Raw genomic sequence first — 20,443 nt, forward strand, 5'->3', positions numbered from 1 at the left:
CAGGATCCTCTGCTTCAGGAGTTTTTGCTCCTTAAAAAGAACAAGAAGCACCTCACACCTATTAGTATGGCTACTATCAAAACACCAGAAAAATGACATGTTGGCGAGAGTGTAGAGAGATTGGAACCCTTCTGCGTTGCTGGTGGGAATCTTTGTGCAGAAAATGGTTGGAAAGTTGATGCGGAAAACGGTATGGAAAGTCTTCAAAAAACAAAAACAAAACAGAACTATCACATGATCTAGTAATCCTACTTTGGGGTATATGCCTCCAAAAACTGAAAGCAGGGAGGTGAAGAGGTATTTTTACACCCATGTTCACAGCAGCATTACCGACAGCGGAAAAGAGGTGGAAATAATCCAAGTATCCATTGTTGACAAGAGGAACATATAAGCAAAATATGGAACAAATAAGCACACAGCGGAATATTACTCGGCCATAAAAAGGGAGGGAATTCGGACACCTGCTACAACACAAGTGAACCCTGAGAACATCATGTTCTGTGAAATAAGCCAATCACGGAAAGCCAAGTACTGTACGATCCCGTTTATATGAAGTCAAATTCACAGAAACAGAGTGCCGGCTGCAGGGGGCCAGAGAGGGGAGAATGTGGATTTGTCATTTAACGGGTACAGAGTTCCAGTTTGGAAGATGAAAAGCATCCTGCAGATTAGCTGCACAGCAGTGCCAGTGAATGTACTCAGTGCAAAAGAGGTTAAGAGGGTAAATTTTACGTGATGGGTATTTTACCGTAGGCCTAAAACTAAAAGAACAAAGAGATATCATAGCCATAGGTCCTTCCCCTTTAGGCCATTCTGGCTTCTCTCCGCTAGCCTCTGCCTGGGAAGTCTCCCCCATAGAGGTACTTCATGCAGGGTGGGGCCCTGGTCCCGAAACAGAAGGTGGCTGCCAGGCTCTGTGTGACAGAAGGCCATATGGCGGCCTGCATTCAGGAAGTTCATGACGATTTCCCAGACTCCTGCCTCTGGGGAGGAGTGGAGACCACCCAGAACTTTCTAGGCGTGGTTCTGGGGTCAGCAGAAGCAACCACCTCCTGCCCTGCTTGCCTCCCCACTCCCGCCTGTGTCTCCCTCCCAACTGTCCCCCACAAGGCCTAAGTGATCCCTCCATATTGCAAATATGATTTCTCCTCGTTAAAACCGCACAGCTCACGGCTAAGGGTTCAACACCCATCAGGTGATCCAAAGTCCCTGCAGGGACTGGCCTTGACCTACCTCACTGGTGGAAAGGCCATCCCTTGCTCCTTTGTTTCAGCTACATTAGCTTTGAACATGCCACGGTCCCTCCTACCACTGGGCCTTTGCTCGGGCCATCCCGTCTCCCAGAATGCTCTCCTGGGACCCCTCATGATTCCACTGAGGTACTAACACCCATCATACACACCTCAGTTCACATGCTGCCTCTTCAGGAGGCTGTCCCAGGCCCCTAGCCCAGGTGAGCTTTACCTACTGGGTGCTTCTAGATCCCTCCTTCCTTCCCTTCAGAACACCTGCCTTTCTTTGTAATGATGCGTTCACCCGTTTCGTCATTCTGCTTAATGTCCACTTCCCTTCTATTAGTAACAATGGCTGCTACATAGCGCTGTGTGCTAAGCACTTTATGTACAGTAACTCACTGAACCCTCTTAGCAACCATATGGGGTGGTGCCAATATTATCCCCATTTTACAGATGACGCGATCGAGGTACAGAGACATTAAGTGATTTTCTCAAGCCCAAACTCACAGCTAGACAACAGAAGAGCTGGGATTTGAACCCAGGGGGGTCTGGCTTGATCTTCACCTCTCGGATGAGGGCAGGATCTACCTCTGCTTCTTCTCATGTTGAGTACCTGCTGCCTAGCACAGTGGCACACAGTAGGTGCTCAATACATATCTGTTGAGGAACAGAGAAAGTCAGAGAGAGCCCCATCTCCTGAACTCATCTGTGGGAGTACGGGACTGCGTTCAGCTGCCTTCAGAAGGGAACTGGATGATGAAGGAAGGAAGGAACAAGTAAGCTTCGTGTTCAGACCCTAGGCCTTCACCTTTCCATCTTCAGCCCCTAAATCTGTCTCAACCAACTGGAAACACTGGGAACTAGGCCGATGGGGGCTGGGCTGAGTGGGACAGGTCACCGACCTCTGTGGACAGGGCTACGTCCCATCAGCATCCCTGCCTGACCCCAGCAACCCCAGGGCTCAGTCAGCAAGAGTCCCTGACTACCAGGGGCTGTGCAGACTCTCAAGGACGGAGCCCCAGCTTCTTGAACCAGATGAGGTCCTCCGTTCTCAGCACACAGCACGATCCAAGCTGACAGACACGGCTTGCAGGGAACTCCCAAGAATCCCAGTTCCATCAGCTGATGAACAGAGAAATGGTGGTGTGTCCACACAATAGACAGCTCACCAGCCATAAAAAGCAATGAGGTGCTGATACAGGGTGTAATGTGGATGACCGACAGAACACGTTAAGTGAAGGAAGCCCGTCACAAAATGTCCCCTACTGTATGACTCCATTTGTACAAACTATCTGGGAAAGGCAAATCCACAGAAGCAAATTAGTGGTTGACAGGGTCTGGGTGGGGGACATGGTGGATAGGGAGGGATGGACTGCTTACAAAGTACGGGGCCTCCTCCTGGGATGATACAAATGTTCTAGAACTGGACCATCAATGCCCTAAATGCCATGGGATTGAACACTTTAAAGTGGTTCACTCTATATTAGGTCGATTTTGCCTCAATTAAAAAAATAAAAAACAACTCCTGGTTTTGCCACTTACTGGCTATATCCTTGTAGTCAAATATCTTAACATCTTTGTGCCTCAGTGTTTTCATCTGAAAAATGGGGATACTAAAAATGTATACTACATAGAGTTGCTGTCGGGACTACGTTAGGCTCTTAGAATTATGCCTGGGATATACTAAGTGCTGCATTTGCATTTGCTGTGGTTGTGAATCGCTGTTACCAACAGGGATTCTTTGACCCACTCAAAAGTCTCTGGGCAGGGGGCGCCTGGGTGGCTCAGTCGGTTGGGTGTCTAGTGGGGAGCCTACTTCTCCCTCTGGCACGCCCCTCTGCTCATGTTCTCGCTCTCTCTCGCTTACACACTCTTTCTTTCAAATAAACAAATAAAATTGAAAAAAAAAAATAAAGAACCACTGGGCAGACTCAAGGACTGAAAAGGAAGCAACTATACACGGAGGCCTGGGCTTCGGTACTGATTAATTTAACTTCAGATCCTAGGCTGACCAGGATGTGTGCTAAACATAACCAAGGGTCTGACTTCCACAACACTGACCAGAGGTTCTGTTTTAATATTAACCTCCTCATATTTTCTTACATGGTGGAAGATATGTTTTGAGGGATGAGGATTAAGATAAAATACATGTAAAAGGCCCCAGCAGAGGACCGGACACACAGTAGGTGTGCAGGGAATGTCTGCTGGACCCGGATGGAAGTTTTGCTCCATCAGTGTTACGGCAACATTGTATTTAGGACAGTTGAGAAGCCCGGACACCTGCTTCCCGTCTTTATGAGCTGACGTTTCCTGCTGAGGCTCCCCAGAGAGGTTCTTATGCTCCTGGCCTGGGGCTCTGCTAGTGGCTTAGGACAGAAGTTTGGGTCTACGGACAAGGGTCACTGAAATGTCCCCAGAGTGGGCCCCACTGGGTTAGACCTTAGGGCAGTGGATCCCCAAGAGGCAAGATAGTAGATCCCAGATTTAGCTTGAAAAATGTCAACACTCTTTCCCCTGCCACATATACGCACGTGCATATGCGTGCACACCGGACAGAATGTGAGGCCCCCCGAGGGGCCATAGATACGCTCAGCTCTCCTCCTATGTGCATCTGATGCGACCCAGCACAGAGGGCCTAGTGAAGGATGGCCGGTGTGGCGTCTGTTATACTACAAGCCCAAGCCAAGTAACAGTGTGAAATGCTTTGGTCTGGTCCCTTGCAGCCCAACTAATGAAAAGTCGCCCAGTGTAGCCTCCTGCCTTAGTAAGCAGGATACACTCAACAGACCCACCACATCCTTTGATGATCAAGACCAGGCAGAGTCTCAGTGTTTGCAAACACCTCATTTTGTCCATGCCCTGGAGGCATAACCAACTCCAGCCGGAGCCCATGTGGGCCCTGGGGGTCATGTCACAGCAGAGAAGGAAGGATCCTTTACACACACGTAGCCAGCATATTCCAAACACAGGACCATGCTTCTCATTCAAAAATAAGTTGATTATATCCCGTTTTTCTTGAGACATTCAGTTTTCATCGCCCCACTTTGCTTTTCCCACTTTCAAGAGAGATGGGAGTTCAGGTAATATTTTGCTAGTCTCTTTGTGAGGAAAGGGAGAGAAGTCAGCAGCTTGGTTGAGGCCCACAGGATTCCACCGCTAGAGTATCAACAGCCTGTATTTATCCAGCACTTTCTATGTGTCAGGTACGGTGCTGAAGCCCTGGATATTCAATATTTCATTGATACTTCCTAACGTTCCTGTGAAATAGGTACTAACTAGGTCCCCTTCTCAGGTGTACAAACTGGGGTGCAGAATGCCGTGCACCTTGTCCCCACAGCCAGGGTGATGGCTCAGAATCTGCGACCAGGCTCTCAGTGTCCAGGGCCTACAAGGCTGGGGGCCAGTCGAGATCAGTGAGTCCTTATGGCTAGAGAGGGGAAGAGTCTGGCTCCCCAGTTCGAGCTGGGCAGGGGGACACACAGAGGTAGGGTAGAATCTGTAACAGCCCAGAGGAGCCACGTTGGGTGGGTTCTGCCCTTGGAAAGCCCCTCTGTTTTCAGAGCCTCTTAGAAACTTCTGATGGGCACTCCTGCCCCTTTGAGGAGGCTTCTAAGTTTGCTCATCCTTCTCGGGATGGGAGTAGTGGTTCTGGAAGCTACAGATGGAGCGGCAGATGGGAAGTGAAAGCCTATCAGAGTTGCCCAGGATAAAACCATTCATCTGCAAAATTCATATGCTTTTGCGTGGGGCGACTTCACAGAAACAAAAGCAGGAGGAACCAGCAGGGCTTGAGGCGTGAAGTGCCTCTGGCCATGAGGCTGGCAGAGTGAAGCGGGCAGAAGAATGGGGGGAGCACAGGAATGACGGCAGCGGGGGCAGAGGGAGGGAAGGACAGACAGACCGAGGCACAGAAGGGACCTGGAGCACTGAAGCTAAGAAAGCAAAAAATTCCAGAACTCTCTTCTCCGAAACCCAAAATCGGTTTGGCACGTGGTCTAGCAAAGGATTCCCGGGCCCCTCGGACATACAGGAGTTTCAGCCTTGGATGCCGCTCAGGAACGAACACTTGACATTTACTGAGTACTTGGTAAGTGCCCGACCCTCTGCTAGGTTCTGTGATCGGATCCTGGTTTCACAAAGAATGAATTTCCTCGCAGATGGTCATATGGCTAGTGAGGTGGCAGAACTCAGACTCGAACCCTAAGCCATCTGCTGGGCCTCTCATTACCCACCCTCCTGGAGGCTGTAATGCTAGAGATCCCAATACCCTGGCCCGGCTGAGCTGGTTGAGGCCATGGTTGTGGCAAGTCAACAAAGGGCCCCTAGGGGGCAGCCTCGTGAGCACAGGAATGCCCACCTGACCTCCAGAGGTCTCTGGCCAAGTACCACCCCTTGACCTAGGATGAGGGGACCTCCGGGGTCTCCACCAGGGGTCTACAGGATGAATGAGCAGACTTGGGACCACAGGTGACCTTCCTACCTCCAAGGACCTTCCAGGCTGCCAAGTGGTCCCATGTGAGGGGCGGGACTGGCTCCCGCAAGGTGCTCTCTACGTACCCTGGGGCCATCTTGCCACTCCAGTTCTGGCTAACTTCCCCAAGGGCCAACTTCAAGCAGAAAGAACACCAGCCTTGGAACAGCAGAGAACTGGTTCTCATGTCCACTCTGCCGTGTATTTCTTACATGAACTTGGGTCCCGGGTTGCCCTTCTATAAAACAAGTTTGCTTTGAGGGTTGAACGAAGTGGCTGCCTTATTAGCTGTTATGCTCAACATTTGGGGATGTTTTTGAACTCAGTCCTTTCCTGGAAGACAGAGGGGGAACATCTTCACTTGCTTCTCTCCACTTGCCTCTCCTCATTCTTTTACTATACTCCCTCCATTTTTAAATTTCTCAAATGCAGCAAGGTCATCTCTGACCCATGTCTTGTCCAGACTGTTCTCTCCCTCAGGAAAGGTTTTCAACCAGAAGTAATTCTGCCCCTTGGGGACACTGGGCAATGTCTGGGGCTATCTGTGGTTGTCCCGAGTTGGGGTTCAGCATAAGCAGATCTAGTGGACCGAGGCCAGGGGCTGCTTCTACACATCCTGCCACACCCGGGATAGTCCCCACAACAAAGACTCATCCAGGCTAGTAATGTCAGGAGCATCCGGCGGGGGGGGGAATTTCTAGTCGAGAAGGAGCTCTTTCTCATCTGCCTGACAATCGCTTCTTAGCCTTCAGTTCTCAAGTCCAAACTTGGCACATTCAGAGGCCTTTCTGACTGCCTGACCCTGTCCCCCCCCACCCACCACCCCCTCATTTTCTAGCTCTTTCACTCTTCACATGGTGCCTTTAATTCCATTCTCCCAGCTAGGGGACATGCACCATCAGGTAAGGCTTGGGGCGCATTTGCTCACTAAATGCCCAGACAGGACCGAGCACAGGAGTCGCTGACCACATGTTTATGGAATGGGCCCCTGAACAAGTGAATGAGTAAGTAAGTAAGTTAAGATCTGCCAGCCATGTTTCATAATCTGCTTACCCTTGCTCTCCTCTGAACAAAAGAAAAACAGGGATCTTTCTAACAACTATCATCTTTCTCAGGTTCAAGAGTGCCAGGTGGACCCTGCCGAAACTGACCCAACTGTGCCATCCCCAGGTCCTCTCCAGGGCCCAGGGCTTCCCAGCAGACAATGAGACGCCACCAAGCCAAGGAGGGTACCAGGATTCTTGTGCGCCAAGGCACCAGAATCGCACTGTGAAGGAGACAGAGATTGTTTCTAGCTTTAAACAGGGAATATTCCTCTCTGCCTGGATTTTATTTGGTTCAACCCCCAACTCCTGGGGATGTGAGGCCTCAATATTTGATGGCACAAAGAACGACGGTCAGTATTTTAAGTGTGACAGTCACGTGGATGTTAGCTTAAAAGGGATGCACACTAAAACTCTTACAGATACGACATGGTGTCTGGGAAGCACTTTGATGGGGAAGCAGGGGAGGGTACAGCTCTATCGGCACTGGCTACGACCTGATTCGAGCTGAAACTAGGTGATGTGTACGTGGGGGTTCATTAGACTGTGGTTGGCATTGCAGTGCCTGCTTGGAAACTGCCCTGATTTAAAAAAAAAAAAAAAAAAAATTTTTTTTTTAAGATGCCTTCATCTGGCTCTTGCAGGAATGTTGTCCCCACCCCCTGCCCTCATGCCATCAGAGGAAGGAAGGCCCCGCCCTTTGCTCCCCATCCTCTTCTCCTTTTTAGCCCCACCAATAAATCAGGATGGAAGACACAGTCAAGCAAAAAGTGGCCTTCTGGCAGGAAATAAAGCTCATTTTCTTGCTTTTTTTTTTTTTTTTAAAACCTCATGACATCTTTAGAGGGGTTTCCTCTGCTTATGGCCGATTTTCAAGAGCAGATCAGTGTTTGTGCAAAGGGACAGACCTTCCTGGTGGCATCGGAGTTTCTTAGGGCCTTGGGGCTGCCGGCTGCTGGGGAAGCTCCACACAATTGTGGCCAAGGGCCCACAGGTGCACCCGGGGCTGGTGTTGGAGAGCAGTTCCCCATTTTATAGTTTCACATGAAACCTCCCAATCTTAAAACGTGGGCAAGCCTTTCAGTTGTGACAAGTTGGTAGCCACCAAACACGCACACACAGAGTGAGCCTCAAACAGCCCAAACGTGCGTGTCCGTGACTGCTGCGCCATCACAACAGACCTGCCTTCCTCCTCTCTGCTCCCCTTTTCGACACCAGAGTCAGACCCGGTCCTGCCCCGAATCAAACACGCCCGCGGCACCCACATTCTAGAAGCAACCTGATCCTGCCCCAGGATTCTCTCTAACCTCCTACTACTCCATCTGTCACCTGCTCTGTTCCAGCCACCCTGAGCCCCCTTGCTCCCCCAGCACAGCAAGCACAACCCCAACCTCAGGACCCCACAGCTGCTGTTCCCTCGGCCTAGGCCACGCTCCCGGTCCCAGACACTCGCTCCTCCTCCTCCTGTTCTTCTCGGGAAGGACTCACCCAGCCGCTCCTGCTAAAATTGTTAACTCTCCCTGCTGGTTTGTTCTGCTTTATTTTTCTCGTGTGCCATTTTACTAATTTTGTTTGTTTTCCCCCCATGCCAACTTGAATGGAAACTCCAGCTGGGTAGGGGTCTTTCTGGCTCCTGCGTGTACCCGTGAACGCAGCTGGGTCCGACTCGGATCCCAGGCAGAAGGAGCTCACAGGCCAGGCCTCTGCGGTGTGTCACTGGGGCACAAAGCACCCGCGCCCCGGCCTCCAGCGAGAGCAAGGCCACCTCACCTGATGGGGTAGTCGGCGGCGCTCAGGTTGATGAAGAAGTCCCAGGGCCAGTCGGTCATCTCCAGGAGGTCCCGCATGCTCTGCAGGTACGTGGACAGGAGGCTGGCGCCCCCCCAGATGGTGGCCATCCTCCAGGGTGTGACACGAACATTGCTGTACTGTCTGGCGAACTGCAGCACTTGCCGATGTAAGTAATTCGAGCGCTTTCCCCCGGGGAGAGAAGAAGGGACATTCAGCGGCCCAGAACATGGGCAGACGTGCCCCTCACCCCCCTGTCTCCCTTCCCCTTTAGGTGACACGGCTTCTGAACAACGCGGACTTGGCCAAGGAACTGGTTCCAGCTGGGAGTGTCCCTTCTATAGTGGCTTTCAAAACCTTGTTATTTTTTAAAAATTTCCTTCAGTTCCTTGAAATGCAGACTCCCAGGCCCCACCTCTGAGCTAAGGGCTCACGAGGCGTGGGCTGGTGCCCAGGACTCTGCATTTTTAAAGACTGACGCATGCAGTCTGAGGATGAGCAGCTAGGAAGTGTGACTGTGTCTCAACCTGGTGAGTATTTCGAGGGGCGGGATTCCTCCACCGGCCCCTCTCTCACAGGCCTGCTGGGATCAACCATTCCCTTATGCCTTCTTTTTTATTTATTTATTTATTTATTTATTTATTTAACACCCTTATGCCTTCTTGACGAAGGGGTCAGCAGACCAACAAAAACCTCCCCGCCAAGACAGTGCAGGGGTCAGAAAGCCTGCTGCGGGGTTTTGTAAATAAAGTTTTATTGGAACACAGCCACACAGACACGTGCATTTCTCAGGGCTGCTTTGCCACTCCAATGAAGAGCGGAGTCCCTGTGGCAGGAGCATATGCCTGCAGAGCCTAAAATATTTACCACCTGGCCCTTCATGGGAAACATGTGCCCACCTCTGGGATGGCCAGCCTCCCAAACTGGCCGGAAGTGCACGGGCCAGTGGGGCAGTGAGGAAAAGTTTTACGGAGAAAGTCTAAAGTCACAGCTGGGAACTTTGAAACTAACACGCAAACGCGCGCGCACACACACGTGCTTACATGCATGCATGTACACACACACACACACACACACACACACACACAGACTCCTGGAGGGGCTCCGAGGAGAAGCCCCTGATCAACCCACAAGCCTTGCCTGAAAGGGCGGCCGGCTTGGAGAGGAGCCGACAGACTGGCGGAGAAAGCCAGCAAGTGACAACCGGGGGCGTGGGGCGGGCGGGGGTCCTCACCTTGTCCACGTGGATGTAGTAGAAGTGGTCTTTGTGGTAAATGGCCTTGAACATGCGCTGCAGCTGTCGAGAGGCGCGGCCGTGGACCACCAGCACGAAGGCGATTCGGACCGGGTTGGTGAGCATATATTCCACCGAGTCCTCGTCCCACTGCACGTTCTTGTTGGCTTTGCCTGGGGGGAGACCCGAGAGACCACAGGGTGGGGTGAGCATCCCAGGTTCTTTGCAGGGGGGGGGAGGATGGGGAGCTTCTCCGATGCTTCATCTTGGGGACTATCTGAAGGGCATGGTCATGGTCAGATGGGGCCCTAAAACCTCAGGCAGCCTAAGCAAGCTTGTCCTGGACCCTTACGCTGTCCTGGTGCATGCGTTGGGGGGCTCTGAGGTGCTCTGAGGTTCCCACCTCCAAGGAGCTCTAAAAGCTGATGGAGACATAAAGACTTGTATTAAACCATCAAACAAGGCAGGAGGAAATGAGAGGTATCTCTGAAGGGGAAGGAGCAGTTAATTCTGAGCTAGGAAACAGAAGACACAGGAACAGGTTTTGCCTGCCCAGATTCCACTTTCCCTTCTCCTTGGAACAGCATCTTTTTTGGTAAACACTGTGGAAAGAACAGGTAAGATGACACCTGCACTCTTATTTTTAAGTTCACAGTACAGTACTGTTGATGAGAAGCATGAGGTCGTACAGAAGATCTCTAGAGCTTACTCATCTGGCACAATGAAACCGTTATCATGCAGTATTTTGGAGGACATCATCCCCTCCTCTGTTTTCAGTCTATGGATGGGGAGGGTCTCCCTCCATTATCAGTGACAGGGAAGGTCCCAGAGCTCAAGGCCTGGCCAGTTTGAATACAGCATCTCCCTAGCAACAGACTGTATGGTTCAGAGGGGGATGAGTGACCTACCCAAGCTAATTAGCCCAGAACACAGAATTCTAGGCTTTTGTTGGAACAACTAGATTAGAGAGGTTCCCTTTCTGGTATACACAAAACTGGAAGATTCTAAGAGCCATTTTAACCCCACATGGAGAAAGATCACCTGAGAGGAAGAGAACACAGAGGAAGCAATGCCAAGTGACGGGACCCTAACAGCACTATGTGACTTACTCCATCAGCCCAGCTGGACTTCAGCCACCACATAGCGCAGTTTTCTTTGAACACCCAGATCCTGTATCAGACCCACCTGCATCCCCCTGATTCCAGAGGTCTTTTATTCTAGAAGTAGCCTTAAAGGCTCCTTTTCTCCTACTTGCCCTTGCCAACACTCCCAGGGCAGGGTTTCAAGGGGGTACAGAGCTTATCAATGGCTTAGTTTATTACAGTTTTGACGAGAGCTCTCCTGCCTCTCTTCAGCCTGATTTCCTTTGGGTCAAACCTGGTTTCTTCTGGGTTCTAGGTTTATGAGACCCAGAATGTTGTCAGGGTCATAGCTGCAGGTGTCAACTTGGGGTGTCAACTTGGAAAACAGAGAACTGGGAGTGTTTAGTCTAGAGGTCAGGAGATCAGGAGCCTGTCAGTGTCACTGGAAAGCTGAATGGCTGTAAATGAACAAGGCTCCTTCTAGGCTGTTCCAGAGGACAGGATGAAACTAATATGGCTAATGTCCAAATCACAAGGCACAGCCTCTGTGGCCTGCGTGCTCTGGCTCGGGAAGGCCTCTGTACCCCGACTGCCCTACTCTCCACCCTGGACCTGGCCTTCTTTCTTTCCCTTGAGCAAGTCTGCTTCTGTCTCAGTACCTTCTCCCTGGCTCTTCTAGCTCCCTAGATCTTTGCATGGCTGCATCTTCCCGTCATCAGTTCACAGCTCAACAAAAGACCACCTGCCACCATCAGCCACATCACTCTCTTCTACCTCACCTTAGCTCGACTTTCTGCATGGCATTTAACACCATCTGAAACCGTGTACCTGCTCACTTGTTAACTGTTTGAGCACCCCACTGGAATATCAGCTCCATGAGAAGAGGGGCTGTCTCAGCCTTCTTTGTCATCAAACACACAAGGCTGTAACAGTATCTGGCACACCTCTGGTTCTTGATGAAGAAAGAAGTTATAGGAGGGGTACATTCTGGTTTGGTACCGTAACAATCACAATGCATCTTACTGAGCACTGACCAGCCCTTGCCGTCCATCATTTCACTCAATCCTCTCACCAGTCCTGTGGGAGAGTGCTATTAGTCCCATTTTGCTAATGAGGAAAACATAGCCTGGAGAGGCCAAGGGATTTGTTTGTTCAAGGTCACACTGCTGTAACTGATTCAGCTGTGATTCAAACCCAGGTCTGTTTCCAGAGCCAATCCCCTGAAACGCTAACACACACTACATTACCATGCCTAGACTTTGGAAAAGTTGATAATAATTCTGCTTGTTAATGAAATACCCTGTGAATTCGCCATTGCAGGGAGATAGGCAATGCATTCGAGGGCTATCACAGGTATTGCACAGAGGGTTCCTCTACCATGTGGGAGGCTGACTCTAGGTGGCCAAGAAGATCACATCTTTTCATCCATCCGTCCATCCAAATCCAACCACCTATCCATTGGAATCCAACCAGCCATCCATCCATATCCAACCACCCAACCAGCAAACCATTCAGCTACCCATCCAGCACAGCATTCAATGGCTTATCATCCGGAAAACCAACCATCCATTCATCCATTCCACCCATCCACTCATCATCTTTAAAACCATCCATCTATCTGCTTACCCATCATCCTCAAAGCAAATCATCCATGCCCCCACTCTTCCGACCATCTATCAACTCATCGATCCATGCTATATTAACTTAGCCTATACTACACGCCAAGTACCGTGCAAGGTACTAGAAAAAGAAAATTTGGGGGAAAAAAAAAATCCTTTCCTTTGAGGAGCTCTCAGCCAACTAAGGAAAAACAGAAGACAATGATCAATTGTTTTAGGACCAAAGCGTGTTCAGGTTGCCCTTGGAGGGCGATAAAGAAGCGAGCAATCTGCCTGCAGGGACAGAGGCGATCTCAGCAAGTTTAGCCCAAAGCTCCTGAGCCCCTCTCTTTAAGTGCTCCAGACGGATCCCAGCATCTTTAGGCTCCTTGGCTGTTCAATCAGTAGCTGCAAACCTGGGGTAATTATCATCTTGGCTCGGGGTGAGGACAGCCTGGGCAGAACCAGATAGGCTTATCCTCACCGCCCTCTCCTCTTCTCTCCAAACCAATCACAAATACACTGGGCTTTCTTGGTGACTATATGAGAGGGGCACGCCTGGGGTAATCATGTCCCTTTAAATACTCCTGCAACTTTATCTATCCATCCTTCCGTCCTTCCTTCCATCCATCCATCCATCCACCCAGCCAACCACCTACTGACCCACTCACCCCAACCTGCATCCTTAAAACCTCCCACATGCCAGCCCTGGACAAAGGCTGGAGTACAAAGTCATGCAGGATGGGAGCCTGTTTTCACAAGTGGATCATGAACAGACTACGGAACGCGAGAATCTAAAGTAAAAGATAATAAGGTATAAGAAAAGCTTATTTCTCTCCTTCCCATGACTGTAGCTCAAAGGCAGCACACAGATCTTTACCATGCTGGCAGCGGCCTCTCCTTGCCACCTCTGGAAACTCTTTATCAGACAAAAGAGAATTGTTTAAAAACAACGGGTACTTAGTGCCACCTTTTTGCATCTGGACGTCACTGGGTGATTTTTCAAAGGCCTAAATTAAACGTGGCCCATGACACTGTATCTTACAGGAAGTTCACTCTGGAGAGGCTCCTGCTGGCCCTCAGGTAACACTGCTCATCCCTGCCCAAGGTCTCGGGGTAACAATGACCTGGGGTTCTTAGTGACTGAGGCTGATGGGGCCTTTGGGGTCAGCCGTGGATGTCTGTTGCCAGGTTGCTGAATGAATGACTGGATGAAGGAATGCCTTCTGGCTGCTCTGGTCCAGAGGAGCTGACGTCATCTGAGGGCCTGCCGCGCACCAGCATCGTGCTGTGCGGCAGGTGCGGAGCTGGAATTTAGCTTTGGGAGGGATGCACTGTAAGGCTCCAAGGCTCAGAGAGGTCCCCATGTTTCCCCAGGGTCGCACAAGGAATGAGGAGAGAAGCAAGGAGTGGAAGCCCAAATCCAGGCCAGCTACCTCCATCTGCCCTCCTGGGAATCAGAGAGCAGGGAGATGGGGAAGGCTGGCGTGTAGACTGTAGGGTGCTGTGTGCTGAGGTGGAAAGAAACCTTTTGTAACTTTCTTAAAAAAAAAAAAAAGATTTTATTTATTTGACAGGGAGAACATAAGCAGCGGGGCGAGGAAAGGCAAACGGAGAAGCAGGCTCCCTGCTGAGCAGGGACCCTGAGATCACGGCCTGAGCTGAAGGCAGATGCTTAACCAACTGAGCCACCCAGGTGCCCCCTTTTGTAACTTTCTTTAAGGTTTTAGAATGAAGAGCAGATTCACAGACAGACACAGACGTGGATGTTTTCCTTCTGAAGAAAGAAGCTGAGCACCAGGAAATCAGGCGCTATCATTCCAGCAACTGAGCCTCCAGACTGAAAGCCGTCCCTGGGTCAGACAGCTGGTCTGGGGAGTAGCAAAGAGAAGAGAGAACAAAAACCCAGAGCTCTTCTGGAGTACAGCTATTTTGAGGATAAGGGTGGGTGGGAAAGAACCAAAATACCTGAAGAAAAGAGACTCACACGGAGGGAGGAATGAGGGAGAGGGGCAGAAAGGGACAGACAGAAATAGAGACAGAGACAGACACAGAGAGGGAACGGGGTTGCAGAGAGGCCACGCTCACACCTTGAGAAAAACAGAGGGAGACCCAAGGCAGCAGGACCTCCCCCTGACTCCCACCCATGGAGAGAGAACCGTATAGAGAGACCTACCCAGAAACACTGAGAAAGACAGAGACACACACACACAGGTACAAATAGAGACAAATGCAACTGATCAGATGCTTGTATAGAGGCAGGGAGAAAACGAGGAAAGGGGGGAGCCACGGTGGAAAAGTCGGATCCACTCAACCCCGAACCACGGGAGCCATACTTAAAAACAAAGGCAAACGAAACCCCCAGAAGGTCAAAAGGCAATAATGCCTCCAGGCCTTTTCTATGGCCCTTGGTCCTTCACAAACCTGCTGTCCCCTCACCTAGGTTCTGCGCCGTCATGAGCCCAGTGATGGAGCTGGCAGGACACCCTTAGGCTGGCTCCAGAAACAACTGTAACATGCATTCATACATTCTGGCACACAGTAGGACCTCAATGCATTTTGCTGAACAACAAGAGAGGGAATGAGAGAGTTTTGTCCCCACATGGCGGCAGGGCAGGGGTGCTATTCAAAAGGGCTGAGGTTCACATGATGCCCTTTGCCTGCTGCCCACAACCACTTTCCTATTTTTGTTGCAAACCCCTGGCTCCTGTAATGACCATTCCAGCAAGCTGCTCTGACACGGGGGTGGGGAGCTGGAGATGACAAGAAGCCATACCACAGACAGGATGGAGACGCCCCATGCGGCGGCCCCCTCCACACCCCAGCCCCACTGCTGAGGCTGTGGTCAAGAAAAGCCTCCTCTACCAGGAGTGGGTCTGCAGCGGATTGCGGTGAGATGGCCAGCACAAGCAGGAACTGGGCAAATGTTCTCTCCTACGCTGCTGGCAAGGCTGGAAACGGCCACAACTTTACCAGCAGTGATGTGACAGCAAGAATTATAATTTTAAATATGCATGGCCCTTGACCCAGTAACTCCACCCCCAAGAATCTATCCTAAGGGAAGGAGAAGAAAGCATGTCAGTCTCTATGTACAGAATGCACTTTCGTTCATTTATTCGTTTATTTGGTGTCTTTTTAAGATTTTATTTATTTATTCGACAACAAGAGAGAGAGAGATCACAAGTAGGCAGAGAGGCAGGCAGAGAAAAGGGGTAAGCAGGCTCTCTGCCCAGGACCCTGAGATCATGACCTGAGCCGAAGGTAGAAGCTTAACCCACTGAGCCACCCAGGCACCCCATTTGGTGTCTCGAAGGTGCCAGGCACAGTTCTTGCCATATTAGTGGATTTAACAGAGTCCTTTCCTGCATGCTGCTTAGTTAGTGGCAGAGAGCCAACAGAGTAAGTGAGCAAATAGAAAATACAGTTGCTGATCCTGACAGGCCATGAAAAAGGGAACAAAGGCATATTAACGCAAGAGGTTTATTTAACTATGGTGGCCGCGGAACACTGATGTGGGGATATGCGAACAAGCTTTGAATAAAATGAGGGAGTGAGCCATGTCATTATCAGGGATGAGGAGGATTCTGGGCAGCTGGCATAGCAAGTGCAAAGGTCCTGAGGCCTCGACCTTAACAGTGTTTATAATGGTCCAAAACAGGAATTGCCCTAAAAGGTCTTATTAATTCATACTGATTCCAGAACATTGCCTACAATATACCCAGCAAAAGACAACTTCTGATATGTAATCCCTAACAATTTATAAGACATGCTTCCACATATTAACAGAGGTTCATACGGCAACATGACAGTTTTCCTTTCTTATTTATACCTTTCTGCGTGATCTGCATTTGGTGTTCATTTTACAATGAAACAGAACAAAGGTGATGTTTACTGATAATTCTAATGTCAACTGTTTATCGAGTGCTCCTACACGTTACGCATTTTCTATGATTTTATACACACACACACACACACACACACACACACACATATTTTTACTTCTAACTAAAACCCTGAGAGAAGCGTTCCTGTCCTCCTGTTATATGACTAACGAAGCTGAAGCCCAGAGAAGTCCCACAGGGGAGGCGGCACGTCTGTGACACTGAGCCCCCTCACTGCCACGATGCTCAGTAAACTGCCGCCATTACAAAAAAGAGCAAAACCTGCTCCTAGAAGCAGCATGCCTGTCAACTTTCAGCTGCAGCGCAGCTCACGGTGACATGCGGTCAGAGCGACGTGAGTCTTCACAGACAGAGACCCAAACACTGCCCAGCTCCTAAAAAAACCCTATGAATTCACCATTCCATTGGATGCCCGTGGCACAAAACAGAACATAAGTGGGAGACTCCGAGTGATGAGGGACAGCGGGAGAAGCAGACCTCAGACCCGTGTTAAAAAGCCAGTTTGTGGGGGAGAATGTCAAGCAGACTTCTGTGATGCAGGTGTGAAGGCCAAGCAGAGAGAATCGTGGAGCGCCCCGCCAGTTCCTACCTGGGCCATGTTTGGCCTGTTGCCCAAACTCTGTATTTCTCATTATGGTCTTGGGTCAGATAAGGATTCTGTAACCCTCGGGCTCCAGAGAGAGGCTGGAGAAGCAGCTACCTTGCAAGGGTCACTGTGTTGTACAGATGCTATGACGCTGTTAGTGACCTTCCAGGAAGACCATCTGGGAGGGGAAAACACGGTGGTGCAGGGCCTTCTGGTCAGACAGACCTTGGACAAGTCATGCAAGTGCCCCGAGCCCCAGTCTTCCCATTTGTAAAGTGGGTATGTTATAATCACAGCCTCTGTGTCACGGGGACTTTCGTGCCCAGCACCAAACACGGTGCCTGGGATGCAGTAAACTCTCGATAATGGTCGGTGTTCGTGTCATCATTTCGACGAGGCTGTTCCTTCACAGGGATCAGCATCAAGCTCTGTTTAGCTAATGGGCCCAGGTCCAGGCTCAACCCCAAGACTGCTCAGGGTCCCAAGGCTGTGCACACGCTGCTTACAAATAACCAGAAACAGAGCTCTGCTCCATAGCTTCGGGGCCTCGGACAGTTCGTAACAACCGTGATGGGTGGTAACTATTTATGGCAATCGTCCTTTTGCCGTGTCTACAACTGTCACATCCTTATATCACACACCTGAAATTAGTAGGTTATATGTCAACTGCATCTCAATTTAAAAAACAGTAAACATAAGCACAAAAAAATCTATGACACTGCTCAAAAAAAGAAAAAAAGCCAAAACCCAAACCAACCAACAAAAAACAAATTGGAAGAAGTCACTTGGCCAGAATAGTTATTCCACCAACAAAGCCCTCAATGCTATTTATACTCTGAAAGAGCCTCTCCTGCCTGCTGCGAGGGGAGCAGCTTTCTGATTTGCTTCCCAGTCAGAGGGTTGGTTGCGCTGGGAAGGGACAGAAGCGGAGGCAGGGCTGTGTGCACATGGGGCTCAGGTCGGGAGGCTCCCAGCTGGGGCGTGACCAGCTTCCTACTGCCCGGGAAGCCACGGGCTATGGTCAGCCTGCCATTCTGCTCTGCTTCTTCCCGGGGGTGGGGGGAACTTCGGGAGGACATGGTTCCTCTCTGACCAACGGTTCTTCCTCTCTCAAGTGGGGTTGATTATACTTGTTCTACTTTTAATTTTGGGGGGGGGCGCGCCTCCATTCTGTTTTCCAGAGCGACCACACCACCTTGCATTCCCATCAGGATGGACGCTGAGGACATGACGCTAGGTGAAATACACCCTTCGTGGAAAGGGAAACACTGCACGAGTCCCCCCCACAAGAGGTATCTACAGTAGGCACCTGCATAGCATCAATGAGTGGGACGGGGGCCGCCCGAGGCTGCGGGTGGGGGGATTACTAACAACGGGCGTGAAGTTCCGGGCAAGCAGGACGAGTCAGCTCCAGAGACCCGCCGTACAACACTGAACCTAGTCACAGGATTGTGCGCTTGAAGATGTGTTGAGAGGGGAGATCTTGTGTTAAGTGTTCTCACCACAATAGGATAAAAAAAAATGTACCCAAAAGCCCTAAAGAGGAGTGAGCAATCCATTCCCGACCCTGCTGGGTTGTGCGGTGACTCACGACTGTGGACTGCGGATGGCACGCGGCTTCACACTGGAGGCAGGCACGTTGCACGGAAGTGGTACCCGTGGCACCGGGAGGAGAAACCTTGACATATTCTAGGTTCCTTGTCGCATTTGGGCAGAAATGCCTTTTCCCACTGGGAAATTTCTATGCGGAGGTTTCGTGATGAGAACTTGGGAGGGGGCCGCCTGGGTGGCTCAGTCGGTTAAGCATCTGCCTTTGGCTCAGGTCATGATCCCACGCCCTGGGATGGAGCCCTGCATCAGGCTCCTCAGTCGATGAGGAGTCTACTAGTCCCTCTCCCTCTGCCCCTGCCCCCACTTGCTCTCTTTTTTTTTCTCTCTCAAATAAATACAATCTTACAAAAGAAAAAAAAAAAAAAACTTAAGAGATGCCCAGTGCCAAGAAAGAAGTCCTGTTCTCAGTAGGCTTAGAAAGGTGGCACAGTATGGTGGCAAGTGCCCAAAAGACAAGTCTGGGTTCAAATCCTGCTTCCTCTGAGAACCAGTCATGGGCCCCTGGGCAAGCTGTTTCCCTTCCTCGATCCCTCTGACCCTTATAGAATGACGATGATGTCTAGGTAAACTGAACATTTACTATGTCCTTAGCACTATCCATTCATGGCCTCATCATTTAATTTTCCCAAGGTCTAAGGAAGCAGGTACCAAGAATGTAATCCGATCCTCTGCTGAGGCCAACGGGATACTGAGGGAGTGATGACAAGTCACCTTCTCCACAGAGTGCCAGAAAAAAGACAAACACTCAGGTCTGCCGGGCTCCAAACCTGTGTGTTATGCTACAGGTGAGGGAGACGAAGTCTCCAGTCTGGGATTCTAACCTGCAGAGCGTTAGCACTACGCATGGAAAGACGTCCTCTGAGAGCCAGCTTGGCTTCCCTGATTTCCTACTCTCCCCCTCTCCCTCCCGCCCCTTGTTTCTCTTCAGCTTAAGATACAACTGACGTATAAAATTTTGAGATACTTTAAGTGTACATTGTAGAGACTTGATATACACCGTGACAGGTCCCCCATCCATCTAGTTAATTAACACACCATCACCTCACACATTTTATATCTTGTGTGTGTGTGTGTGCATGTGTGTGAACATGTAAGGTCTACTTTGTACAAATTTCAATCATACAACAAGGTGTTCTCAACTGCAACCACCATGATGCACACGAGACCCTCAGAACTTGTCCCTCTCCTAACTGGTGGTGTGCGCCCTTTTACCCACTGCTCCCGATTTCTCCCATCCCCCAGACTGCAGCAGCCACTTTTCTACTCTGTTTCTAGGAGTCTGGCTTGCTCCTTTCCTCCCTCCCTCCCTTTTTTCCGATTCTACATCTGAGTGAGACTACGCAGGATTTGTCTTTCTCTGTCTGGCTCACCCCACTTAGCCTTACGCCCTCGAGGTCCATCCCCGAAGGCCCACGGGGCAGGATTCCCTCCTCTCTCGCGGCTGCCTACATACATCATGTCACCTGGGTGTTGGACAGCTCTCAGCACCCCCGGACGAGGGCAGGTCTCGTGTTTTCTGGGACATCATCACCACCCCTCCGCCCTGGCCTGGCCCAGAGCATGCTCAGCGGGAAAGCCTTGGGGAAGGAATGATTTCTGACTGATGGATTAAATCCGACAGCTCAGCCCAGGTTTGGGGCCTGAGAGGCCCACACGAAGACATGGGTCTGAGCCACTGAACTGGACTGTTTCCACTCATCCAGTGAACCAGCAGAGGGCTGGGTCCCCACCTTTCCTCAAGGCTTTAGGGCAGTGTGGGGACCCTTGCCGAGGAGTCAGGCAAATACCCAGCTGCCCTCCAGCGTGGGAGCTGCTGCGTCATTGCTGTCTGATCACCAGCAGCTGGACAGGAGCAGTGAGGGCAGAGGGCCTGCAGCGGGGACCATGGAGTCG

At 50.6% G+C, this 20,443-nt stretch overlaps 1 protein-coding gene across 1 annotated transcript in view; it reads right to left on the reverse strand.

Moving 5' to 3' along the window:
• The window catches only part of LOC111156268 (xylosyltransferase 1), a 297,991-nt gene that overhangs the window by 64,712 nt on the left and 212,836 nt on the right, over positions 1–20,443 (reverse strand). The window contains exons 6-7 of the mRNA XM_022517037.1: positions 9,772–9,944; positions 8,520–8,722 (exon numbers count right to left, since the gene is read on the reverse strand). Of these exons, the coding sequence (XP_022372745.1) occupies positions 8,520–8,722; positions 9,772–9,944 (376 nt within the window). The remainder of the gene's footprint in view (positions 1–8,519; positions 8,723–9,771; positions 9,945–20,443) is intronic.

The sequence above is a fragment of the Enhydra lutris genome, unplaced genomic scaffold (genome assembly GCF_002288905.1).
Source record: "Enhydra lutris kenyoni isolate GAN:26980312 unplaced genomic scaffold, ASM228890v2 scaffoldscaffold45, whole genome shotgun sequence".
Lineage (NCBI taxonomy): Eukaryota > Metazoa > Chordata > Mammalia > Carnivora > Mustelidae > Enhydra > Enhydra lutris.